At 43.9% G+C, this 27,475-nt stretch overlaps 2 protein-coding genes across 2 annotated transcripts; both read right to left on the minus strand.

The window, feature by feature from the left end:
* Nucleotides 1-517: 517 nt before the first annotated feature.
* Nucleotides 518-5,788, minus strand: mapda (N6-Methyl-AMP deaminase). The gene is made up of 10 exons (XM_083663222.1): nucleotides 5,701-5,788; nucleotides 5,453-5,583; nucleotides 5,064-5,124; nucleotides 4,875-4,962; nucleotides 4,702-4,783; nucleotides 4,191-4,317; nucleotides 1,832-1,912; nucleotides 1,604-1,742; nucleotides 1,408-1,508; nucleotides 518-911 (listed from the first exon to the last, which is right to left on the minus strand). The coding sequence occupies exons 1-10, from the start codon at nucleotides 5,743-5,745 to the stop codon at nucleotides 720-722; spliced, it is 1,047 nt and encodes a 348-aa protein (XP_083519348.1). The 5' UTR covers nucleotides 5,746-5,788; the 3' UTR covers nucleotides 518-719.
* Nucleotides 5,789-6,277: 489 nt separating this feature from the next.
* Nucleotides 6,278-27,418, minus strand: csk (C-terminal Src kinase). Its single transcript, XM_083663208.1, has 13 exons — nucleotides 26,890-27,418; nucleotides 13,816-13,957; nucleotides 12,900-13,013; nucleotides 12,578-12,690; nucleotides 10,341-10,560; nucleotides 9,691-9,784; nucleotides 9,479-9,544; nucleotides 9,125-9,224; nucleotides 8,949-9,039; nucleotides 8,747-8,820; nucleotides 8,396-8,591; nucleotides 8,182-8,268; nucleotides 6,278-7,811 (listed from the first exon to the last, which is right to left on the minus strand). Exons 2-13 carry the CDS (start codon nucleotides 13,828-13,830, stop codon nucleotides 7,617-7,619), a joined length of 1,365 nt encoding a protein of 454 aa, XP_083519334.1. The 5' UTR covers nucleotides 13,831-13,957; nucleotides 26,890-27,418; the 3' UTR covers nucleotides 6,278-7,616.
* Between the last annotated feature and the right edge of the window lie 57 nt (nucleotides 27,419-27,475).

Raw genomic sequence — 27,475 nt, forward strand, 5'->3', positions numbered from 1 at the left:
AGTCAGCCCATTGAGATATATCGGCGGTTTTACCCCACTCGCACGCCAGCCGTTTAACATTTTGTGGGTGTTCCCTGGACATGCGGACTGTCTCTATACACACACTGAGGAGGAAAGGGATGATGCTAACACATGACAAAATATACAGTACATATGACCCAGGGTCATAACAAGTGATCAAAAATAAAGGATGAATTCTGGAGCACACGGTCGATTTAAGCAATGTATTGTGCCGCAAACAGACTTATATTTCAACACAAAAGTGTCTTTCTCAGAGTCAAACTCTGTCTGAGGACTTCCTCAGAGTCTAAACTCCTGTCAGTGAGGACTTCCTCAGAGTCTAAACTCCTGTCAGTGAGGACTTCCTCAAGAGTCTAAACTCTGTCAGTGAGGACTTCCTCAAGAGTCTAAACTCTGTCAGTGAGGACTTCCTCAAGAGTCTAAACTCTGTCAGTGAGGACTTCCTCAAGAGTCTAAACTCTGTCAGTGAGGACTTCCTCAAGAGTCTAAACTCTGTCAGTGAGGACTTCCTCAGAGTCTAAACTCTGTCAGTGAGGACTTCCTCAGAGTCTAAACTCTGTCAGTGAGGACTTCCTCAGAGTCTAAACTCTGTCAGTGAGGACTTCCTCAGAGAGTCAAAACTTGGTCTGTTTGCACCAGAAATAAATCGACCGTGTGCTCCGGAATTCACCCTCTTTGGCTTCAGGCTCCACTGGAAGTCACTGGAACACTTGGGACTGTAGTTCCATCCACCTCTGTTTCAGCTGCTGTTTCAGGGTATCTGGTGCGAAGGTACAGTCTATGGCCTGCTGGGAGAGCTTCCATATGGCTTCGTGGCTGAGACCAAATGTAGAAGCTGCCAGCTGATATTCCTGAGACAAGTCTGTGCAGAAGACTCCCTTATCATCAGTCTGTAACCCAGAAAACAAAACCATTTATTCCAGCTATTTAAATGTGTCCTAAAGTCCCAATGAACCTGCATTTTGAGAGCATCTTGCTTCCTTAATATGATGTATTTCCTGTTGAAACAGGATATTGGGGAGGGATCATTCAAGTGTAAGCCAATGGGATATCACTTAGGGATAGTTCAAAAATCTGTATTTGTTTTATTGGTTGGAATTTGTATATGCACCAGGTAAACAAAGTCAGCACTTCGTTTTCCTTAAAGTAACAATTAAAATTTAATATAAAAATACACTTTTTTGTTGACATTTTTGCGGGGCATAAATTGTCAAATACATGTATGGTATAATTGATAGAATGAGCTAAAAAGGAAAAAAAATATATATAATTATTTCATTATTACTGAAAAGTTCTATGTCAATATGATCATCAACAAACTGTATATTAAATGCTTCTAAAAGAACATCGGGAAGAGGCAGACAAGTGCACAGACAGGAAACTTACACAAATCACACATGGGTGTCCCAACTGGTACCAGTACTGGAAGTGATGTTGGGAATAACATGACACAGTTTGTCCTTTGACATTCGATGTCAAGCATAGTTCTACAATAAAGAAAAAAGGGTTTGGAAATCAAGAACCAGATGACACATGTAACATATCAATGCAACCCATAATGTGTTTTTCATTTTGATCTTACCCAGCGGAATGTTGTTCTTCACCACTTTGTCAACAAGGCTTTGAGACCCGCCCACTTCAGGATGTAAAAAGGTGCCATGACCGATCCGGTCTGGAGGAAGATTCAGCAGCAAGTCTGTCTCCTCCAACTGGGATGGGACCTGAAACCGTTTTTATTGTAATGTCAAAGCAATCTAATCGCAGATGATGTGAAGAGACAACTAATAATGTCACAGTGTTACGGTCATACCTCTGAGAGGTGCAGCGCTAGTTTCAGTCCACAGCTCTTGGCCCTCTGTAGGGCAGGAAGTAGATCTTTGCCATGCCCCACCTTAGGAATAAAAACCAAGTTAATTAGAATGTGATATATACGTGTGTTACGGCCTTAGGCCGTATTTGTATTGTATTCCCTTATGTTTCTTGTTAATTCCCTGTATGCATGTGGTTGTGCTGAGTGAGAGCTCACATTGTTGTGAGTGGATCTTTGTTCTACAGGTGATGGCAATCGGCAATGATTGGCCGGTGGTGGCTGTGGATTGGTCGACCCCGCAGCACACTGCCTTTAAAACTCCCTGGATTCTGCAAGATGGTGGGGGAGCCCAGCAGTAACTGAGGTGTGATTTCTATTCGCACATAGGTTACGCAACAACCACGCCCTGTGCCCGCCTACGCAGCAGTCAAGCACCGGGATTGGCCAGGCGCCCATGCTCACGGTGAGACTGACAAGGTGAAGCTGAAGGCCACAACAGACTCGTCCGCCTCGTATAAAGCTTAATAACAACTGATTCACTTGGACTTGTCTATTCATAGTATTCCCATGATGTCACATGCATTTCCCACCAATATGGCACTTTACACTACACACAGCTCATTGGCTGTGTGTGTAATTAGATTGTAATCACCTGTTAATTGATTACAATCAGACCAAGATGTCTGTGTGGTGATGTCACAGAATACTATCAATAAACCACTGGTCTACTTGTTGCTGTGAGTTTTGTATTGTTGTGCTACCATTCTGGTATGATAAACATGGACCTGGAACCATTCTGCCTATGTTTGAATCTGGTTTTCTATTTTGACACTTATGAGCACTCAGTGCAGACTCAGAGCAGTTAACTGTTTCTTTAATGATTAATACATGTCAGTTCGTGAATATATTAGTTCATCATTAGATAGTTGCTGATTAGTCGGTCAATTCCTGAATAGTGGTTAATGATTAGTAAATGTGAAAATAATATTAATAATTGAAAACAAAATATAAAAGATATATATATATACCCCCCCCCCCCCCCCCCCCCCCCCATATCAATTGGTTTAGGGTATGGTCGTGGTTAAGAAAACCATAATCTTAACCACATCTATTTGACTTGCTGCATGTTCTGTGTGTTTGAGCTGGGCTGTAGTCCAGTGGTGAAAGTCCATGCCTTCCAACCTAAAGGTTTGTGGTTTGAATCCCGGTACGGACACTAAAACCTTTTCAAGTCTTTCATTGGGAAAGCCATAACAAAACTGCCTAGAGATCCATTGTAAGTTACCTAGGCTGATGGTCTAGGGGTTAAGGCGGTCACCTTAACACACCGCATTGTATGCGGAGAAGTGCGATTCCTGCAGGGGATTTGAAGTCGTCCCTCTGCCCCCCCCCCCCCCTGGCCCCCTGCCATCTCCTGGCCTCCTTCCTTCACCCTGCTCCCCCACCCTCATCCCATCCCCCCACCCCTCCCTCCCCTGCCATCTCCCGGCCTCCTTCCTTCACCCTGCTCCCCCTCCCCCATCCCATCACCCCTCCCTCCTCCTCCCCCCCATCCCATCCCCCCACCCTCCCCCGCCATCTCCCTCCTTCCTCCTGGAAGCAGTCCTGGTGCCTTCCCCTGTCAGAAGCAGGGACATGAATCCCCCATTGAAGGATGCAGCCCCTCCTATGCAGAGACAAACATCATTAGTTTTCAATTAACCACACAATACAACAAGAGTCCCCTTCAACACAACTATTATTACATTGACTTTCCCATACGTCATCATTTATAATGACTCCAAGTAGTTTAACCCCTCAAAAATTGGTTTTACAGTTTTTCACAAAAGACTTGCTCCTGGCCAATCCCGGTGCTTGACTGCTGCGTAGGCGGGCACAGGGCGTGGTTATTGCGTAACCTATGTGCAAATAGAAATCACGCGTAACTGAGTGGTGTTGCTGCTGGTCTTCCCCCTCACGCCTCCAACCAGTGTGCTCTGGCGTGTTGTAAATAGCCTAGTCCTTAGCCACATAGCTTATCTGAAGCTGTAGGGGCCTTTTAATTTCAGTTTTCTCCTGGTTTTGGTTTAGTTGAGGGAGGTAGGTTTATTATTGTCTTTTCTTTCATTTGTTTAGTCCTTAGTTAGTTGGTGGGTGGTATTTAGTGTGGGTTTTGGCTAATGTTCACCCTGAGCCATTGCTTAAATCCGTTTTATCAAATTTGCACTGTTAACGTAACCCATGTTTGGTGCCTCGCAATAAAATTGTGCAGTTTGTTACATTTTACACCTGGTTTCTATGTGCATTTTATATTGCAGCCTGACCCTAGACCGGGTCGTAACATAAATACAATCCAGCAAAATGCCTTAAACTGTCTAACCGTTGGATCCCCGCTGAGGTCCAGTCCCACCACCAATCCATCAGTGGAAAGCATGAAGTCCTCAGCCAGCTTCACCGTCTCCATGGCAACTTCAGTCCCATTCCTGCGGTCAACAGCCACCAGGAACCTTGAAAACACATTTTTAGTATCAGCATTATTGTCAGTAGCATTCACGAATTGCATCAAAACATTGTGTAGTCTTGTGGTGGTGATCTTACTTCCTGTGTATCAGAATAACAGCAGATACCAGAGTTCCTACACATTTGCCATTTCAAAATTCCATACTTTTCCAGACTCAAAGACTAGACCAGACTACTGGTGATAAAGAAGCATCACTGCTGGCATCTTACAGCCGGCAGCTTATCATGTGAACATTTCTGAAGCCAGAGCCTGATGCAGGGATTGAATTCCATGCTTTCCATACTTGCGTATAGGAACCCTGAGATACCAACAAGATAAAAGTTCTGAAATAGCTATATTGAAAAATACAGGTGAAGCATTGCCAACTCACCTGACATCAATATCCACTCCCTCATTTTTACACTGGTGGATGGCTTTGATGACAGTTTCAACATATCTCCTTCTTGTCAATCCTGATAATTAGACAAGAAATGTGTAATCCTCTTAACTTCCATAAAACAACCACAAAGTCACAGTATATTGCTCTATCTTGGATTTCCTTGCCTGTGTTTTTCTCCTCCCTTGGTGTACTTCTCAGTTCTAAATATTTGACACCGTCTGCTGCAAACTCCCTGATAACATCAGTGGCTACCTGGAACAAAACACAGAAGCCCATATTGTGAATATGATGAACTTGGACAAAAAAAGAAAACGATAAGAAGCAGCTTTTTTCCCCAGACAGGCAATCCTTACCATCAGGATATCCTCCTCTGTATCCACCAACTGATGGATGACCTTGAAGACCTGAAAACACCTGCAGACACGCATAATGCTCACATTGTCCAGGAAGAACAAATCCACATTCTGCATAGGCCCATTCACTGAAGCCCCCTACTTTGTCAGCCTGCTTTTGTCTAGCCAAGTATTTGTTTACCATCTGAATACACAAAGAGCTTTTGTTTGTTTGGTGATCGAGTCTCCATCGTTGAACAAACGAATACATACACAAACAAATAAATCATGTAATACAGATACTACACGACGGACAGTAACGTTAGGTTTTCTATTGAGCTCGGATAGCAACTCCGATTCAAAAGCTATTTCACAAACCACAAAGCCAGACAGATAACGTTATTACGCACTCGTTCAGTGTCCTCCGCTGGCCGCTACGGATAGCGGTCATGCTGTGTTCAATATTGAGATGCGGTTTGCGGGCGAGTAGCTTCTCCATGGTCTGGAAGCTGACGGATCCATTGAGATGGGCATGTAGCTCCTGGACGACATTCAAAATGCTGGCGTTAGCATGTATTACAAATAATAACGTTAACTTATTAACGCTAAACTCCTACTTCTTCTTCTGGTATTTCCCCAGTACGTTTTGTTGACTTACCACTTTTGGAAGCTGCCGATAAAACTGATCAGCCTCATTTTCCATTACAAACCAAACCAAAGAATGAACACTAGTTACTAGCGAAGTCTTTCAGTGCTGAGTGGCTGCCTGGCGCTGCTGACACCGCGCTCAGCTCGTCACGTGTGCTGTGTTTTCAGTCTACATTTCGCCGTGGCACCGCGAAGTGCATCAAAGAAATACGTCCCCCTTTACAACTGGTTCTAGATAAAGGTTCCACTATTCAAAGTTACTTGCTGCACTAAAATACCTGGCTGGGGAAACACAAGGCCACAAAAAGGGAAAGACATACAAAGTCTCAATTTTTTTTAAAGGAGAAAATCTGTCGCAGCTCGGACAATTAAATACCTTTATTAGGTGCAGAGTATCAGACTTTAGTCTGACACTCTGCACTCTGTTTCTGCCCCGGACCTGCCTACTAATATAGCTGAAGCACGGTGGGACTCAATCCCTCTCTACTAAATACAAAGTATTGTTATTCCAAAATCCTTTTAAAGTTGAATGATTCATTGGAGATACTGGCAGCGGAGTAAAAATGAGCCATACAAAATCCTGACAGTTTGGCCAATCAAAAGATGGCCAAGATAAAGTTTATTCGTCTCAGGAGAGGAAATTCAGTACATGGAATGTTGTATACATGATTGAACTGAATACTTTCATTAATAAATCAATAGTCATAGAGCACCGATCTTCAGGGGAAAAGTGAATGGGGTTTTAGCATTAGGGATTTCACTTAAATGCATAAAATAAGGTCTGTAGTTAACAAAAGTTTATGGGAGTGGTAATTTGTGTTCAGCAGGATAATCTTCACAAACGTGAATCACTTTTATGACTTTTGAAATGTAAATGCGTTTTTTTTAAATGCGATGTTCAGAAAATGCTTCAAAAGTCAGAAAAGTGATTCACGTTTATATCCTGCTGAACAAAAATTACCACTCCCATAAACTTTTGTTAACCACAGTCCTTATTTTATGCATTGAAGTGAAATCCTCATTCTAAAACCCCATTCACTTTCCCGCTGAAGCACCAAAATGTCCAGGACTTCCGCCTTCCGCCTACAAAAATACATCATCCCTGCGGTTCTCTATAGAAAGTGGACATATGGCCGACATTAATTCTTCCCTTTTCAACTTAAATGTTTCAAAAGTAGGCATACCATCTTTAACAATAATAATGATGACAAACAAAGCTGTATACTTTTTAGTCATTTTAACTTAGCCATTAAAAAATATTTTAATAGTCCATAAATAATAGATGCACCTGCAAACAGGAAAAACATTTAATAATACAGTGAATGATAATGTGTATAAAAATGTATACCTACTTTTGAAATACCAGGTATGTCAATCATTCCTCTTTATAGATACCGTGGATTCAGTCAACTTAGTCAAATGATGTTATTTTCCAGAAGCTTATAAAATGAAATTATGCCAAGGATTGACCAAGGACATACACAACACAAGTACAAAATGTGACATAAGAACAGAAGATATATATATAAAAAAAGGTCAAGGCACTGTGGATCTGGGTCAAAACTGTGGTCTGAGGAACAACTCACCGATGTGGCAGTTAATCATTCACTCACGGCGCCCTAGTAGTACTACTAAAATAAGAGTTACTAGAGTTTAACTCTCACCTCAGACTGAGGTGAGAGACTCAGACGACATGTCATTTTGAACGTTATGTCAAATTTGGACACATTCTTAACAGACAGGATATTGATCTGTTAAACTACATTCAATGAACAGAATTTATTGTGAACTTTGCAAATTAGTGGTGGTGTGTTGGGGGGCGGGGGGGGGGGGGGGGTCACCGTCCGTGACAGCCATTTATTGTCCCACGGTGTGGTCCAGACGGGCACAATGAAGGAAGAGCCAGTTTCATTTCAGTGACCTCTCTCATTCTCTTTTTCCCTTCACCAGTAGGCCTTGGCTGATATGTTGTATTGTCTCGCTCAGCATATTGAAGCTCGGCCGAGCGACGGGACTCAGGTCCCAGCACTGTTTCATGAGGTTGTACACCGCCTCAGGACAGCCATCGGGACACTCCATTTTGTATCCCTTCTCCACACGAGGCACTACATCTTTCAACGGCTACGGAACAGATGAGAGGCACAGAATAGAGAGACGACAGAAAATAGAAATCGGAAGAAATTAGAATAACTAGAGTGATATCATACACTGCAATTTATACCCTATACCCAAGCTAGTAATTAATGTGTGTGTGTGTGTGTGTGTGTGTGTGCGCGCGTGTGTAGGGCCTAAATTAATTTTGCAAACTGGGGAGGGGGGGGGGGGATTCCCCCCTCATGTTCTTCAGATAGTTTTTTTTATAAACTTTGGGGGGGATTGAAACAGCTTTCAAGATTGTAAATGGACTGTTAATTCATTAACCTCTCTGCTTGCGCAATGCTATCCAACTAATCCCTCATTATGTAGCTCGCCAAAGTGATAAAATACTTACAATCCTTGGGTAAGGCACTCGGCCAAAGGAGTAAAGCTCCCACAGCAAAATACCAAAGCTCCACACATCTGATTTGGTGGAGAATTTCTATTGATCAAGAGGGAAAGATACACGCAAGGGTTTAAATACAGATATTTCTTTCATGCAATGGTGGCTGGCTATACGTGGCAAAGCACACTACTGAGCGAGGGTTTCGTTGTGAACCAAAGTGTACCTTTTCTCTGAGGGCCTCTGGTGCGGTCCACTTCACCGGCAGCTTAGCGGTGTCCTGAATGGAAGAGACCTCCTTGGTCAGACCGAAGTCACTGACCTTGGCGATGTTGTCTTCGGACACGAGAACGTTCCGGGCCGCCAAGTCTCGGTGGACAAAGTTATTGGCCTCCAGGTACTCCATGGCCTCACAGACATCTCTGTGCATGTGCAGAGAGAGAGAGAGAGAGGTCAAAAGCGGAAGAATATTTCCCTTCAAACTGACACACAATTATGGGCTCAAATATGGCCTTTCCTAATTGTTATTAAGAACACATGGGCAGTCTTCATGTAAATGATATGCAGGCATACGCACAGCGAGAAGTTAAGGAGAGAATCCAAGCCGATAACTGTCCGTCCTCTGGAGCGCAAGTAGTCCACCAAACTGCCCTGAAACAACAACAAGTAAACAACAACAAGTAGTCCACCAAACTGCCCTGAAACAACCACATGAGCAGATCTTCACAGTGTAGATGGAAACGGTCAGACACAAATGATCAGCATAGTCTGCCACCTACCTTGGCCATATACTCGGCAACTATAAACAGACTTCCCTTCTCCTCTAAAATCACTCCTAGCAGTTGCACCAGGTTATTGTGCCGTAGCTGCCTGCAGGAGAAGGGCACACAGTTTAGGGTTTATTCACACATTTGGCCAAGAATGCCAATATGCCAAAATATGTATTTTTTCTTACGTCATGACTGAAGCCTCCGCAATGAAGGCCTGAGCTGTAGCATCGTGTTTTATGCACTTCACAGCTACTTTAGTGCCTCTGTAGTCTCCCACCATGACATCTGGAAGAATCACAAAGAATACACGCTCTTTATATCAGTGAATCCAAATCTCTGACCTGAACCAACCAACTTGACTTGCTTCTTCTTCGTCGTCGATACAAGAATGAATTTGAACCTATATTTACGCCATACAGGACATGAGGGAATGTGGTATTGAAATGCATTCGAGTGATCTACGATGTCCATTCCCCAAGGGTGTTGAGGATGAAAACCTCTGACTCCATTCATACAAAAGGTGCATGTAGGCTACTTGCCTCCAAACTCTCCTTTTCCTATAGCCTGGAGGAGTGTGAGGTCCTTTCTGTTCAACGCCCAGCCACCTGTGGGCCAGACACAGAGGAGAAGATAAGCGACGGTTACGTTCATCAATCAAATCGATCAATCGTGATCAATCAATCAATCAATAAACAGGCTACAATAGCTTCATTGTATGAATCGTAATTTAAGGACTGAAACCGAGCCTTACTTCTGGAGAACTCATCCTGAGCATCCTGAGTTCCCTCCTCCACCTTTGGCTTGATTAATTTGGTGCACAGTCCATCCGCATCTTTGGTGTAGTGCTTAAAACAGACAGGAGGGAAGAGAAAAGCAAAGCCCAACAATAACCAAGATTACATTTCAGGGTGGAAACAAACACCCCACGCTTTGGAAACAACACAGCAGTACTCAACAGTGACCAATAGAGGGCTGTAGGGTCAAACGAGTCAAAGCCAAGCATGTGTGACTTTGATAAGGTTTCCTCACAAGCGGGTCACATTCAAAGATCGCCTATCTGTCGTGGAAGATTAGACGGGCATACGTTTTCAGAAAGACTCATTCGCACAGGAAAAGGAGCCATTTTGATAGTAAAGGCCTAGTTTCTTTCTGAGGTTAGAACCTCTAACCTCAGCATGCTGCTGCTCACTCTTCCTCTTTGACACTTCCTGTTCATTATTTGTTCCAGGAACTGTGTGTGGGTATGAGGTAGCACAGAGGCTCGAGGACTGTGAAGCAGGGAAATAAAGCGTGCGTTCACTAGACTAACGCTGAACACAGCAACAGAACAAACAACAGTAGTAGTAGTAGTAGTAGTAGTAGTAGTAGTAGTATTTAGGCAAACCTATTTGTATTCCTTACCTCCACCAGCTGCATGAGGTTGTCAAAGAACTCCTCGTCATCGATACTGAGCTTGCCGTTCTTGTAGATGATGCGGTAGTGCTCCACCTTGCCGTCGCAGCTCACACACAGGGTGTAGTCGCCGGGGTAGTTGGTGCTCTCCCGGACCAGGTACAGGCCCGTCTCAGGGGGGTACAGCAGCGCCTCCGCCTGCTCCCGGGTTATCTTCCCGTGGAACCACCTGGAGGGCCAGCGTGGCATCAATACAATCAAAGAGCACACCAACACCAATATATCACTGTGTATTATAACGGGTGGTTGGTACAGTATACGTATAGTGTGACATTCTTCAAATACTCAAGTGTATATATACAGATAAGCAGATAAACAGGCAGACATACACGCACACACGCACACACACACACACAGACACACACACACGCGGACACACACACACACACACACACACACACACACACACACACACACACACGGGGAGACTTGACATTTTCAGTCTGAGATAGAGAGGCAACAACAGGAAGCAGTGCAGAGTTCACACACAGCTGAGCTGGAAACAGACACGAGTGCACTGCAATTACAAGCCAGCCCGGCCCAACTGTGGTCTGCAGTCACATAACAACAGCGTCACTGTCATCTGCCTCCAGCAACCACATAGCTATAGGCAGAGGGCAAACTCTAACCCGTCTTTAGCCACATTCAGAGACAGCACAGAAAGCTGGCCTGTCAGGTGTGGACCTAGCAGATGTAATAAGCTATATATATATATATTAGGGCATTCACAACTATTTTTTACTAGTCGACTAGTCGTCCCTAAAGGTAGTCGACTAGTCGTTTTTAATAAATATATATATATACAGTATATATATATATATATATATATATATATATATATATATATATATATATATATATATATATATATACTGTATATATATATATATATATACTGTATATATATATATATATATATATATATATATATATATATATATCTCTTTAAGAAAGAACGAGGTATTTACACGACATGCATGGACTATCATATCCCATATCCCCCACAAAGAACATCAAAACACAACAAAACAAAACAAGAAAACTGAATAAGATGCACAATAATCCAAGAACAAACAAGACTATTGGACAAACAACCAAACAAAAACAATGCATTCAGCTCCTATCTTGATAAGCCCAATTGTAGTAAATGTTATCCAACGTATGGTAGCTTGAGAGTTCATTCCACCAGTGAACTACAGCTGGGGGATTGGATGCTTTCCAATTTAAAGCTATGCATTTCCTAGCTGCCAACAGGACAAGATCTATGTATTTACTTTGAATGCATTGTTTTTGTTTGGTTGTTTGTCCAATAGTCTTGTTTGTTCTTGGATTATTGTGTATCTTATGCAGTTTTCTTGTTTTGTTTTGTTGTGTTTTGATGTTCTTTGTGGGGGATATGGGATATGATAGTCCATGTATGTCGTGTAAATGCCTAAAAAAATAAAAATAAAAATAAAGGACTAGTCGACTACTAAGCACAGTGTCGACTAGTGGTTTTACTAGTCGACTAGTCTGTGAATGCCCTAATATATATATATATATATATATATATATATATATATATATATATAGGCTTCATTCTCAATTGATATACAAACAGGCCTTGGTGCAGAACAACATCTATATCGTTTTGTGTTAGTTGCCTGAGTTTTGGAGATATCAGCCACAGAGTTTCTGCCTTCTCCCCAATACAACGGAACTGGATGGCACTCGGCTTGTGGTGCTCAAAGTGCCAAAGAAATACATTTGATAAACTCAACAGCAATGTCTCTGTCCAGAAATCATGACCCCGTTACTCAAGATAATCCACAGACGTTGTTGTTATGAGCAGTTTCATGGAGGAACTATTTTCTTTTGACCGAACTGCACCTGCTAGCTAGTTCCTACAAAAGAAAAGTGTTCCTACATGAAACTGCTCACAACAAAGTCTGTGCATTATCTTCTTTTTTGTTGTTGGTGCTTCGAGCACCACAAGCCGAGTGCCCTCCAGTTCCATTGTATTGGAGAGAAGGCCGCCGTCTCTACTGCCGATATCTCCAAAACTCAGGCAACTAACACAAAAACGATATAGATGGATAAATAGCACTGCAGGTGAGAGGAAAAATATGTATTTTGGATTTTAGGGTGAGCTGTCTCTTTAATCTGCGTACTTAGATGAATCTAATGAGATGAATCTGTGTACTCACGGCATTAGACTCAGCTTGCCTCCAGATTTCACACCTTCCCTTTTCTGCACATAGTTGGCTGGTATGGTTCCCTCATGACCGGCAGTATTTTTAGCTTTGTACCAGTTTGGATCCTGAAAGCGAAAATGGCACCAGAGTCAAAAAACGGAATGATCATCAACACGGACTCGGCGACATTACCTAATCAAATCTTTCTCCGCAGACGATACATGTCAACATCAATTTCACATATTGCAACAAGAAATCAAATGCTAAATTCTATCTCTCTAAAAAAAGGACACAGATTTGGCATCCGACCATATTCAGAGCGACGCACGATTACCTTTGTGACAACGATGATAGTCAATACGTCTCCTTTGCTAAAGGGCAGGTCCTGTTCTGTGGTGCCCTTGAAGTTGTACCTGGCCACACACTCGGTGCCCTGTGGCCAGGGCGTCTGGGGGGGGAACACAGGCATGACCACTCATTAGTGAACGGATATTTGACAAACTATTAGTTGGACGTGTAGCCTATTGTGTGCTGTATGTATACTGGGTAGGGGTGTCACGATACACTAATTACACGATACGATACTGGGTTCACGATAACGATACGATACGATATTTTAACAATATTTTTTTTAACAAAAGTAAATAATTTCTATGTATTTATTTATCATTTATTTAACCATGTGAGTCCCGTTGAAATCGAAACCTCTTTTCAAGGGAGCCCTGGGAAAATACTGGAAAAATAGTCTTTCATTTGAAATACACAAAGTACAAAACAAAAGCTGTTTTTGGAAATTGTTATTATAATAACTAGAAAACAACATGGAAGATAATGCTTCTCTTGCAATAGAATGTGTCACACTGTCACAAACTAAATGTTTGTTGCATGGTGAAAGAAAAATAAAGTATACAATCTATTTCTTAAATAACTCATGCTCAATGGTCCCTAAACTTATGTAATCTTATGTACCCCTTGAGCTGTTTTGCCATGCCAGTAGTAGTCTACCCCCTCACTCATGCGTGTTGATTCTGCTAAATTTGTTCCATTATTATTCAGGAGCAAAAAAATTTTTTTTTTTTTTTTTTTTTTTTTTTTTTTTAACTACGGTATATAATTTTTTTCTGACGATATCGATATCGTGACGTTTCGATATCGCGATATATCGTGCGACGAAATATCGTGACACCCCTAATAATGTGTGTGTCTTAATGTGTAGAACGTATTATTGACCACTAACGGGTCTCTCTTACCTGGACCTCTGTCATGCTGAAGGTGGAGGCAGTACGATCCTCTCACAGGTCACACACAGCAGCTGCTATCATTAGAGCTGGGAAGCACACACACACACACACACACACACACACACACACACACACGCACACACACACACACCTGCAAAGAGAAAGGGGCAAAACACTCAGTAGGGGGCTCCATTACAGATGTCTCCTTTTAACCGCACAGGAATACACGGGAGACGCAATTAGTGGTTCCACCGTCATAAATGGACCACCATGGACCGCGGGGCGCTACGAAGAGTGAGGCGCGCGGCCCAGCACGTAACAGGATGTGAGCTGCCAGAACTGCAGGAACTGTATAACCAGCGGTGCCTCAGGACTCAGGAGGTCCCTGAAGATCATCAAAGACACAAACCATCCCCACAACAGCCTGTTCTCCCTGTTACCCTCAGGGAGGAGATACAGGGTCCCAAAAGCACGCACAAATCGCTTGAGGGACAGTTTCTTCCCGCAGGCCACGAGACTCCTTAACATACACAAATAGTGTAGTAGCTGTACTGTACCGTACTGTAGCTGCTACCATTATGTATGTCTAATGTTTAATTAGGTATATGCTATTTGCACCTGTACATCAAATACGTCGAATTTAAAATGTTTAAGCACGTCTAAAGTATGCACATGACATGTGCACCTACAGGGGCGGACTGGGATCATAATTCAGGCCGGGCATTAGATACCAAGCAGGCCAGGCTGATTCGGGCCAACGCGCGTGCCGGCGTCCGAAGGGCGGCGGCGAAAAATTTGGGCCGTTTGAAGCCCAATTTGGGCCATTTGAAGCCCAATTTGGGCCATTTGAAGCCAGATTTGGGGCGTTTGAAGCCCAATTTGGGTCGTTTGTAGCCAGATTTGGGCCGTTTGAAGCACAATTTGGGCCGTTTGAAGCCCAATTTGGGCCGAGTCCAATTTTACAATGAGATGCACCCACTTTAACCCTGAATAAAGTAATAAAACCACTAGTAAACCAGTAGGCGGTGCCTGGCCTGCTGTTCAGTGAGTGGCCTGACTGCGGGCACCAAAAAAAAAAAAAAAAAAAAAAAAAATCAGGCCAGGCCAGGCCACCGGGCATTTGCCCAACATGCCCGATTATGCAGTCCGTGCCTGTGCACCTATGTGCAGTGAATATGCCACTGTCTCTGACTTGTCTTATCACTGTACTGCCTTATTGCTTGTTGTGTCTCTTGGTGTTTTTGCACTCATATGCCCTGTTATATTTGTACTATGTTGTAAACGGAGTCCACAGCACAAGAATTTCACACGTGATACTTGTACTACGGAGTGACAATAAAATCTTGAATCTTGAATCTTAAACAAGCGCAAAACCTTGCGCCATCCTGCCTACTTCAAATCCCGACTCTCTAGCGCCTCCCTATCCCGAGCTACGGCCGTTATCTCGCCGTCCGCGAGTGAGTGAGTGACTGACTGACTCCCTGACGTTTCCATCTCATGACCGCGGTGGGACCTGCTGATCCAGCACCGCCGCTGCGGTCAAACGAGTGGGCAGGGCCCGTGTGTATTCTTAGCAGCAAACAAATCAACTATTATCAGAATGGCTTTGAGTAGTGTCAAGGCTGGAGTAAAAATAACCCTCTGATAGCCGACAGAAAGCAGAAGTAGAAGGTCTTCTTTTCTACCACACTTTCACAACTGTGGGAGAAGGTTTCCGTGACGTAGTGAGTAGGCCAACCGTCTGCACATGGAGCCTAGAGCTCAGCGTAGGGCCTGCGGGCGATGTGGACAAAATCAATTTTCACAACCTTCTTCAACAAATACCTCGATGTTGATATTGCGACAATAGTGATGACTGCTGTTGGTGCAGGGCCATGTGATTTCTGCAAAACTGAAAAAACTGACAGAAATCATGGAATTGGGTAATAAAAATGGAATCGACTGTAAAACACGGAACATTGCAGAATTTTCCATAATTTTGTCTGTAATTGATAAAAAAGTAGGCCTAAAATTAGCCAAATCAAAAGTAAACCTAATTATTGTAGTAACCTCAATGATTTCATCATTGTAAAATATGCCTTGAGAAATGATTCAGTTTTGGATTGGGGTGTTTTTAGAGGGGGATGGGTCGTGCGTGGGACCCTTACGTCACCTTACAACTTTGTTTTCACAACTTGGTGACTGAGAAGCATGTCGAAGAGGCTGTCTGAGAGAGCCAAGTCTATATATATATATATATATATATATATATATATATATATATATATACACACATATGGAAAAAACTTTATTTTCATATGGCCCTACTATTGGTGCTTTCACAAAATATTTACATAATTTTACATGATTTTCGATAAATAGTAATGTGTAGTAAAGTAATGTGGATGTAATGACTAAAGGCAAGTAATAGCACAGCTAGAAGAGTCTGGAAAGTTCCGAAAATGACATCACTTCACTGCAATGCAGCCTTTCAACACGTACGCCATATCACAATATCATCATACCCCAATCTAAGACGATGTATACTCTCATATCACGATATTAAGATAATATCTATATCATTTCCCTGCCCTATTTCAGCGTATGGATGGATAGACTCTTTTAATGGAGCGGTAATACACATTTTGAGACCCCATAATACGCTTCGGAGTGTCAACTACAACTTGAGATAATATTCCCGGGCTAAGGTTTTTTGTGGCGACGAATCGAAGAGAGAAAAAAACTCGATCGATTAGAGCACTTTGTATTCAGATGGAAAAGTCCATCCATTCGGAGCAAAAATGGGACACGCTAGCAAGGCCCCCCCGATGACTGACTGTCTGGGCCTGCAGGAATCAAGATGGCTCTCTTCCACGCCGGAATGCAAACGTGCGGTGAGACGTGACCAGGCCCCAAGTGGTTCATCCAGCCCAACATTTCTTTAAGTCAGTAGTAGTAGCCAGCTGCAGTCACGTTTCCATGAAGATACACAACAACTGTAAGCAGAAAGCATCATAGCGGATGCCCCCCCTCCCTCTCTCTGCGTGTGTCAGTTCCCATGGAGAGGTGAGTGGAAGCCAGCGGTCAAAGCTCAGGGATCATCCTGGCTCTGATAGTCTGACACATAAACATGAGGTCACTTCCTCTTACCGTGTGTCAGAGTCCATTACAATGCAGTGCACTTCCCGTAACCAGAGTCCAGATTTGGAAGAATCCAATATTAGGGTGGAGGGGGGGGGGGATGGTAAATGGTAAATGGCCTGCATTTATATAGCGCTTTTATCCAAAGCGCTTTACAATCAGTAGATAGTCTACATTCACCCATTCATACACCAATGGCGGCAGGCTGCCACGCAGGGTGCCTACACACCATCGGGAGCAAGGAGGGTTAAGTGTCTTGCCCAAGGACACAACGACAGCAGCTGGGAGGGAGCGAGGATCGAACCGCCAACCCTTGCGTCATTGGCCGACCCGCTCTACCTCCTGAGCTAAAGCCGCCCCGGGGGGGAACACGAGAGAGGCGAGGGACACGGCTGATATTGCTCTCTGACCACTTCCACCTCAAGTCCCATGCTTCCTCCGCCGTTATCACAGCTGCAGATTTTCACATAAAAAAGGTTTTCTTGTGCGATTTTTAGACTTCACATGATTCAAATATAAACGACATCCTCACAGACGCCAAAGCTGTATGAGACTAAAAACTCTACCGTCCTGGAGGTCGCTGTCAGCCCACACACACAGGGTTCATACACACGTTACAAAACTAAAGTCCGTTTTTTTTTCTCTTCATTTTCAAGGACTTCACGCAAATCAAATAATTGATTTTCAAATAGAAATTTGGCTCAAAGGGGCATCAAATTTGCATGATATTACATTTTGCCTTAGCAAGTTAATTCTACTATCAATCTTGTGAATGGGACGGGAAATATTTGTCTAAAGATTGCTTTGACTTTGAACAGATGCTCAGTAAGTTGTTAAAGGAACACTCTGCCAATTTTCAACCAGCTTTGTATCATTAGAACATCAGTAGTATATCAGAAAACTGTAAACGGTTTTGAAGTCTGTCATTTAATTTGACAGTTATTGAGTGTTAAAGTGTGGACCAGTGACATCACTGGTCCACATTAACTCAAATTAATAACTCATTAACTCAAATCAACTCTCAATAACTGTCAAACTAGATGAATGACTTCAAAACCGTTTACAGTTTGAGAGTTGATTTGAGTTAATGAGTTATTCATTTGAGTTAGTGTGGACCAGTGATGTCACTGGTCCACACTTTAACACTCAATAACTGTCAAATTAAATGACAGACTTCAAAACCGCTTACAGTTGTCTGATATACTACTGATGTTCTAATGATACAAAGCTGGTTGAAAATGGGCGGAGTGTTCCTTTAATACCAACTTTGGTCAAAATATAAGACATGGCGGTCACTGACAGAGAGCGTTATGTGGTTCATGTGAAATTCAAAGACTTTAATTGTTTCTCTCAAAATCCAAGCACTTCGAGCACCTTGGCAGAACCCTGCACACGTGTGGTTGGATGTCTTCCCCTATGGAGGTCACTGTCAGCACTCGCATCACGTGTGGTGGGACGTCTTCCACTATGGAGGTCACTGTCAGCACTCAGAGCGCTGCAGCTGTCTCCCTGTATGGAGGAACAATACTAGCTGGACCTAAATTCCCACGCCCATCGGCCCAGCCGTGACACTCCCCCCTTTGCCTCTGCTCATCCGTGGAATTTGCTCCTCTTCTTTCCTAAGGTGCTACGTGATGTTTAACACACACTCTACAAATGCATGAGGAAATAATCACGATCAAAACAAAAAAACGCACCTGAAATCTCCCAGCTGAAATGTGATCCACATCGTGATGAGTTATAACATGACGCAGAACGTGAACCGATGCTTTGACGATAACAAGAGGCAAAGCTGCACAACATGAATGTGATAGCAGCAAGAAGGGGATCTGTTTGGGCAAAGTCCTTGTCGAGCGAGTGGGTGATCTCAGCCAGTGAGGAATGGATGAACTAGGCCAAGGCTGGCACAAGAGCACTGCTGAATTCCTGGCTTTGGGGACAGTGAAAAGCGTCCCCAGTGGCAGCCAGGCCACCAGCAGCTGATTGAGTGGGACAGACAGCAGCCTGTCATGGTGTCACATAACAGATAAGGGCTTTGGCCATTTCCAGAGGGCTCTGCACAGAACCACAGCTTGGCTCTTTTCAGGAAGCGAGACAAGGCCGTCTTTGTGAGTCGCTCTGGTTTCTAACTGACCTCTGGGTTTCTACTACTGACCCGTGTCTCATTCAGAAGTCCATCACCAACCATCATCATCAGTCTGTCCAGTGAGCAGCAGCAGCAGCAGCAGCACTGCTTTCAGGTCACCGATGCTTCAATTCTGCAGGTTTGGAGATCTGAATCGCTGCTCGTTTTTTTTAAGCTACGACCAGCAGCTACTTATGGCTCATTTCCACCACATATAACAGCACAGTACAGCTCTACTCGATCTGGTCTTACTACTCGGCTCTACTTGATATAGACTCTGTTTCCATAGCAAGTTTACTCGCCTCCGCCCACACCTGGTCGTCATAGCGACCGCATATCTGCCCTCCGCCCATGGCCCAAGTAGGCTAGAACGTATAATGTTAAAATTAAATCCATACACGGAACTTTTAAACTGATTATGAAATACTGGTGCCTCTAAATGACCTACATGGGCAAATGTGACAATCGGCTAGGAGAATGGATATCACTTTGTTGTTACTCAAACTCGCATGCATGCGCTGCGCGGGGGTCGGGAGAGGCGCTACGGGGAGAAGGGAAGCCTCTACCCCGGCGGCCTCTCACCAGGCAAGACCGCGGCTTCGCTAAACCCCCGCCTGCGGCCTAGCGGAGCCAACTACACGATTTCAGACGGAAGCCCGTCTTTATTGTCACACGAACGAACACACTACAACACATGCATGCGGCCACAACACACACTCATGCTGACGGTGGCCGGTGAAATATGTCCTCTGCATTTGACCCATCCAGGCTTGTCCTTTCCTCCAGGGGGCAGGCCAGGAGCAGTGGTCGCTATTTCTTTCCAGCGCCCGGGGACCTTCATTGGACCATCATTGGACCAACTTCAGATGTTGTCGTCACTGGTCGGATGACGACCTTCTGCATGTTTTTAGTGGGGGGTTATGTACGGAGGAACCCCCTGGGGGGTACGGGGAGAACATGCAAACTCCACACAGAAAGGCCCTTTCGACGAGATAGCCCACCTGGGCAGTAGGCACTGAAGATATGGGGGGGTCACAACTCCAGCGCCCACAGCGTCCCAGGCGAGAATTGAACTCAGGACCTTCTAGCTGTGAGGCGACAGCGCTACCGACTGCGCCACTGTACCCCCCTACAAAAGGGCTTCCCGAGGAGCTGACTTTTTCTCTCTCAAAACAATTGAAACCCACCGTCATGTCAAAGCTGAGCAAGGAGATCGATTTTATTTCACCAGAGCCGAAGGCAGCAACACAAAAGAAATAACTTCTGGAAATAACAGAAGAGAAGGTAAGCCCCACTAAACTGGTATCCAGCATTGACAGTAGATGCCGACAGTAAACACGATTCTGCCGGACCAATCAGTCGTCTGCAGTGTTTTCACGTCACGCTATGGTACCGGGTCCACAGCCCTGGAACCTCAACAGAGCAGGGACCAAAAGCAGCACGACTCAACCCTGACTCAACCCGGGCTGTCCATGTTTTTGATCGGTGGAATGAGACAAAAAAGCGAGACGAGCTGTGCGGGGCCGCGCTGATACCAGCGGTGGAAATGGGCCATTCTACTGCAAGGCAGTGACGGTTAGTCGGCCGGCTGTTACAAAGCATACATGTGCCACACCAGAGATCCTGGATGGAGTCTAAACCTGAACGAGTCAATTTAGCGCCAAATTGGTTGCAGTTGAACACGACTTCCGTGCTCGTTTACACACCACAGTCACATCGAGTGCTTTCTGCTGCTCTGCTAGTGTCTTGAACAAATCCATTCTGCTTTAAAACATAAGGAAGAAACATAATATGAGAACTTTACAAATACCTCACAAATGTGTGCAAGAAGTGGTGAATCAGGACCTCAAAATGAGACATGCCGTCTGCTTTCGCCTGAAATCAGCCCAAAGCTATTGACACAACAGGAAGCCAGCAAACTGAATGACTGTTCAGACCTGAATGGAGCCACGGTATGCCCTGCAATTGACAACAAGAACTTGGGCTGGCTTTACACGGTGAAACTTTCACGCAACTAGTTGCAGGTTGCAAGTTGCATGCAACCCAATTTCCATGCAACTTCACAGTTACACAAAGCAATTCAAAAATAATCAAGTCTCGTGCAACTTGGCAGTTTCTTCCAGCAAAACTTGCTAGCTAGATTGGTCATTTTTCATCTATTGTATCGTTTTCTTCTTTTTTCAAGTGAGAATTGTCATTCTGCATCTTTGTATCGTATTTCATATCGTTTTCTCGCTGGAAAATATCAATTCGGACTCGGAGGTGTTGTATCGGTTTTTCAAGAGACCGTCTTCGGTTTTATTTGGTGCATTTTCGCTGCCTGTCCCGTCCTGCCATGGCATGTGTGTTTGTTGAGACTGCGAACAGCCAGAGCCTACGTGATCAGCTGACTGGTTCTCATCATTTTGATTGGCTGTTGCAGGAAACTAGTTCCACAAAGTTGAGCGCTTTGCAACTGTTGCGGCTGAGTTTCACAGAAGTTTCAAGTGAGTTGCAGAAGGATTTATACCATGCAATTCATTTGCAACTTGGTTTCACCTAAGTTTCATGCAACTAAAGTTGCGTGCAAGTTTCACCGTGTAAAGCCAGCCTAATTATTCTTTGCATTTGATCACTAATGAGTAAATATATGATACTAACATATCAAGTATGATAATTGCAGCCTACCGTTGCATAGTTACTCTTGACAACCATTGCTATCCTATAGGACGAATCAGCATGACGTCACAGCAACAACAAATCCCCCAGAAAAGCAGAAGCCCGCAGCAGTTAACTCGTATGAGTTGTGCCAAACACACATTCATCTCAAAAACTATACATGACATGATTGCTTATCGTTTGACATTCGGAGCGAGAGCAGAAGTAGCTCAAGAGTCTGACGCATACTATATGCATGTCGTGTTAAAGTTGTGTGAACTTGTCGCCGTTTTTTTTTTAAATGTAAACCGCACAGCCGGGGCTAGAGTGAGCACTAAAGGCTGGCTCCATAAGGTCCCATTGCCGTTTCCCCCCCCCCCCCCCCCCAGTGACACGGTTTGTTTACCAAAATGTTGCTCCGCTGATCCCTCGTATGGCTCAAAGCAAACCGGTTAATCAACATAGAACTCTTGTCTTGTGTAAAGTCAGTCTAGTCTAAACTGTACATATCAGTAGTAGCCTGATTGGACAGAGCAAGACAAGACAGGCATACTAGAAATACCTCTGTCAGCCTTGTTAAAATCTGCCACTCCCTCCTCAGTCTGCAGAGAAAACCTGGTGGTAAAAGAAATGCCGCTGGTGTGCGGCGCTGCTGTGAGACAGTGATCTGATTAGTGAGCAGTGTCGGGCAAGTTACTTTCAAAATGTAATATACTACAGTACATATTACTAGTTACTTTCATTTGAAAGTAATACGTTACTTTACAATATTACTTTCTGTGTAGAGTAACTCGTTACTTATTACACTACTTTTACATTACTTTTACCAAAACAACAGCAGCAGCAGAATGACATCACTGCCCCGGCCGGAACCATCCCGAAAAATAATTTCAACCGCCTTGAAGTCAGTGTAAACAATCCAAAATTCTAAATGTTATTCTTTTCCTTTGTTATTGTCATCTGTAGTGGTTATTTGCATAAAAACAAACAGTTTGATTAGGAAATGATTATATATATATTTTTTTTATGTGCTTTGATTTAATAAAATGTAACTAAATTTGTAACTTGAGTTACTTGACAAAGTAACTGGTATAATATTACTGAAATCCTATAAGTAATACGTTATATTACTCAGTTACTGCTAAAAGTAATATATTACATGTAATGTGTTACTTTTGTAATGAGTTTGCCCCCAACACTGTTAGTGAGGTGGGCTGGACGTCCTGTGGCAAAGATTCTCAACGCAATCAATGCATCACTCATAAACAACATCAACGACCGGTTTCTCAAATGCTATCCATTTGGTTCCTTATTAGTTCCCACGACGAAATCCCTCAATGAGATAGTATTAGCTTAGCTACTACCGCTAGGGTATAGTAGGCCAATAGCTGGCTATTGTAGGCTAGAGCAGTGAGGGGCTTTTGGGGGAGGGGGGGCTATAGATGGCCATGCATAAACACAAGCCCATAAGCACCGTGTCTGTAGAATTTAGGAGCTGTGTGCCCCCCCTGCCTGCCTGCAGGGGGCCACGCTCTGGCCTCAGGATGCTGCTTTGATGCTGTTGGCCTGTTATCGTCACCATTACAGCAGCAGGGTGACAGCAAGACACAAAGAGGGAGAAAGCTATTCTGTCCATATCTACTGAGCTTTCACACTGTCAAAAGTATCGATAGTATCGAAAAGTATCGATACTGAACATTTGAATCGGATACATTACTCATTTGCAACAGGTATCGATAGTATTGAAAGTATCAATACTACAAAAAATGAATGGATACAATACTCATTTGCAACAGTTTTGATACTATCAGTGCTTTCTTTTAATGAAAAATCACTGATTTTCCCCTCCCTATCATTGGTGGGTATCTGTTGCTTCAACAAGCTAAACGTGTTCTGGTGGCTAGAGTGGCGCTAATATGCTGTCCAAGTTCAAAGTTTGATCAGGTCTAGATTATGGAGAAGTGTGCGTCTGTCCGTCCATCTGTCTAATTTTATTTTTATGCCTCTTGATGTATCGTCATCCCCCCTTCCCGTGGTATCGAAAATGGTATCGAGTATCGATATTTTCCTGGGTATCGGTATCGAAGTAGAAATTCTAGTATCGTGACATCCCTAGTTGGTAGGTAGCACAAACTGACACGTGTGTGTGTGTGTGTGTGTGTGTGTGTGTGTGTGTGGCGTGCGCGCAGGGGCCGAAATTAATGTGCATGCGCAGTTGAGCAATTGTGGGTTGCCGCCGCCGCCGCGCCAACTTTTGCCCAATTACATTAGTAAGATTCTAAGTTAATGTGAACACAAAGTCACAAACACTCATTCTAATCATACTAACAGCACGAATACTAACAGTAACAGCTGCCACTAAAGACAACCATTCATTGTAAAACATTTATAGTAATAGGCTAAAAGTAATACTTTCCAACACTAGTGTGAAATACAAAACTACAGCTAATACAATACTGAGAGAGAGAGAGAGAGAGAGAGAGAGAGAGAGAGAGAGAGTTTTTAGACAACTAGTTTGGTACAATCATTTTTCTGGCCTGGGATTTACTAGCCAAATGCAAAACCTACTCGCCTTTGGCGGTTGGCTACTGTGGATTTCGGACTGTGTCTGTTTTGTGTGTGTGTGTGTGTGTGTGTGTGTGAGTGTGAGTGTGAGTGTGAGTGTGAGTGTGAGTGTGAGTGAGAGAGAGAGAGAGAGAGAGAGAGAGAGAGAGAGAGAGAGAGAGAGAATGCCAAAAGCTTGTCCAGCTGGGCCTGAGAGTCTGCAGATGTTCTTCAGAGGAGAGCAGCTCGGCCTCGGGGGACACAGCAGCTGCACTGTGGTGCTGTAACACACCACTCACTGAAACCACTGTGTGTGTTTATCTCCAAGAGGAAGCATGTGCCCAGTATGAGGCTATATGAGCCACTATGGCCACCGCTTTATTGACCAGCAGTTTGGCCTGTGGGAGCCTCTCTCTGTAATATGGGGGCAATAATGCAAATGAGTAGATATGCACCTAACACAACATGCTGACTGTTTTTATATGTCCAATATATAAGAGCACGTTCAAAAGCGAAACACGTCACATTAACACTGCCAAAATAGAGTCCTTTCCAAAGTAACAGGAAGAGGAAAATCTATGGTTGTTAAAGGAACACTCTGCCAATTTTCAACCAGCTTTGTATCATTAGAACATCAGTACTATATCAGAAAACTGTAAACGGTTTTGAAGTCTGTCATTTAATTTGACAGTTATTGAGTGTTAAAGTGTGGACCAGTGACATCACTGGTCCACACTAACTCAAATTAATAACTCATTAACTCAAATAAACTCTCAATAACTGTCAAACTAGATGAATGATGAATAGTTTGACAGTTATTGAGAGTTGATTTGAGTTCATGAGTTATTAATTTGAGTTTGTGTGCACTCAATAACTCTCAAATTAAATGACAGACTTCAAAACCGTTTACAGTTTTCTGATATACTACTGATGTTCTAATGATACAAAGCTGGTTGAAAATGGGCGGAGTGTTCCTTTAAGTTGAGGGGGGAAATCCATCTTAAATGTGCAGGGGGCTTGCAGACACGACAGCCAGACATTTGAGTGACCTTTGTATTTGAGTGCTAACCACAGTATAAAACCCACGCAATGGAGGTCATGACACCAAGGAGGGCCCTACAAAGAGCCGGCGTTGAAGATTTTTTACAAAGTATCGATATCAAAAATACCAAATAGACCACCAAAAACCCAATATAAACTATAAGACAAACTGACATCTCAGAGAAGTGGATATAATTATCGTCCCACTCATAAGGGACAGTGTGTGGGAAAGTGTACCCTGCCGTGATGCTGTGCAGAGTGTGCACGACGCGCTGCAGCATGAGGCTGCTGTGCTGCTGATGCAGCCATGCACCACCACCACACATGACAGACTACAGTTATGCTTTGGTGTGGTTTCATGAGCTCCTCCTGAGATTCACCAGGCAGGCAGCAGCGGGTTTTTTTCTTGTCACTGTTTTTCTGCTGATAGAAAAGAGCAGCCCTCTGTGATGAAAAAGGCTTCAGTCTCTCTCAGTCTCTCTCTCTCTCTCTCACCAAGTTACTGAACTTTGAGAGGGAATTCTTGCCTCGGCCGGAGGGACGTCACCCCAAAAACTGACCCCCAACAAGTCCCCAGTTCCTCTCTCCCACAAACACTGCTTTCAGTGTTTTTTTAGTTAGTTTGTTTGTTTGTTTACTCTTTGGCACTCTCTCTCAGTACACTGGTGGGTTTTCCAAGATTTTGATGAGTTGTTTCCTGAGAATGGCAGAATAAATTGAGATAGGGGGGGGGGGGGGGGGGACACCACACTGAGAGGAAGCACACTCCATCCGCAAGTCACTCGGTTCTTTAGCTGCTGCCAACTTAACCGTCACAGTGCAGAATTCAAACAACCACAACAGGAACATGGTCTCTCTACCCACACGTGTCCCTTCATTGAGTGGTTCTCAACGTAGGGTGGGGGTGGGGGGTCATCTGGGGTCCTTGAGGGGGTTCCAGGGGGGTTCCCCAGCAAATTGATGAATTGTTAAACTTCACGATTATTTAATTCCCAATGAGTCAACACAATTAGAATGTATTAGAACGACTAGCATAGTTTCACTTATCACTCTAGCTACAGACATGGCCCATGGGATTCTGGACAAAATCATAATAAAAAGATATGGTTAGAACAAGACAGACAAATGGGGGGGTCCATAGCACTAATTTGTGGGCTAAATTAGGGGTCCCTGACATGGGGTTAGGGTTAGTATGATGATCTGCTGTGTGTGTGTTTGCCTGGCATCATCTGCTGTGTGTGTGCGCCTGCGGCCTGCCTGCCTGCCTGCCTGGGTCTGATACAGCTGCTGCCCCCCAGGAGCCAGGGAGAGGGAGTGTCATGTCAGGAGGAGAGGGGCTACTCGCAGATCATGAACCCATATTATTTATTGAACCTCGGTGCCTTTATTGACTTGATACTTAAAGTTCTGTCTATCTCACACTGCATACTACAGCGCCCAAAACACCCAGCAGACTTTCTATACAGTTTAAAGCAGGAGGAGATTGTCTCCAGACATGCCAGGTCGCAGTAGCCCCAAAGTGCAGAAGTTAAAGTTGACTATTGGGTCGTGTTGCTGCTTCCTTCTCTCTGCCCTTGTTTACATTGAAACGAGGTTCCAGCGAAAGGTCTTCTTACCTGTGGATGCGGACGACCGAGTGATTTAAAACGAAAACAGGTGATTCCGATCCTGTCCGACGACGTCCGTTTTCATCCGAGCACAGCAGGCTGCGGAATCCCATTCACGAAATCAAGCCCCGATCCTCTTTGATTTCAAGGTGCGAGCAACGTAATCAAGTCCTGCTGTGTTGAGGAAGTGGAGGGTGTCTCCGCTCCGCTGCTGACGCGCAGCTTCGCCAGAACGTCAATAAATAACAGCGAACATTGATCTCGATGTGTCTGTTGTTGTCATCATCACTCACTTAAGCCAGAAAGCAATAGTCATTTCCTCCCGTATGTTTCAGCTATCCGGCGGCGCGGCATCGTACTAGGCTTGTCGGGTCTCTCTGTCCCAAAACAAAAGGAAAGGCGGGGCAGGTCGAGATTACTAGTATAAAAACTTTCAGTTGTGCGTAAAAGTTGCATTCAAAAATGCGTTTAGACTATTTTCAGATCCGTATACAACAGCCAAGACAGCCCACTCTTTTTTCCCCAGCAGCAGTAGAGAAACGTTTCAAGTTTTGCCCCACCTTGATTTTGCATTGCACATGCGCGTTGGTGATAA

The sequence above is a fragment of the Poromitra crassiceps genome, assembly GCF_964638095.1.
Source record: "Poromitra crassiceps genome assembly, chromosome: 30".
Lineage (NCBI taxonomy): Eukaryota > Metazoa > Chordata > Actinopteri > Beryciformes > Melamphaidae > Poromitra > Poromitra crassiceps.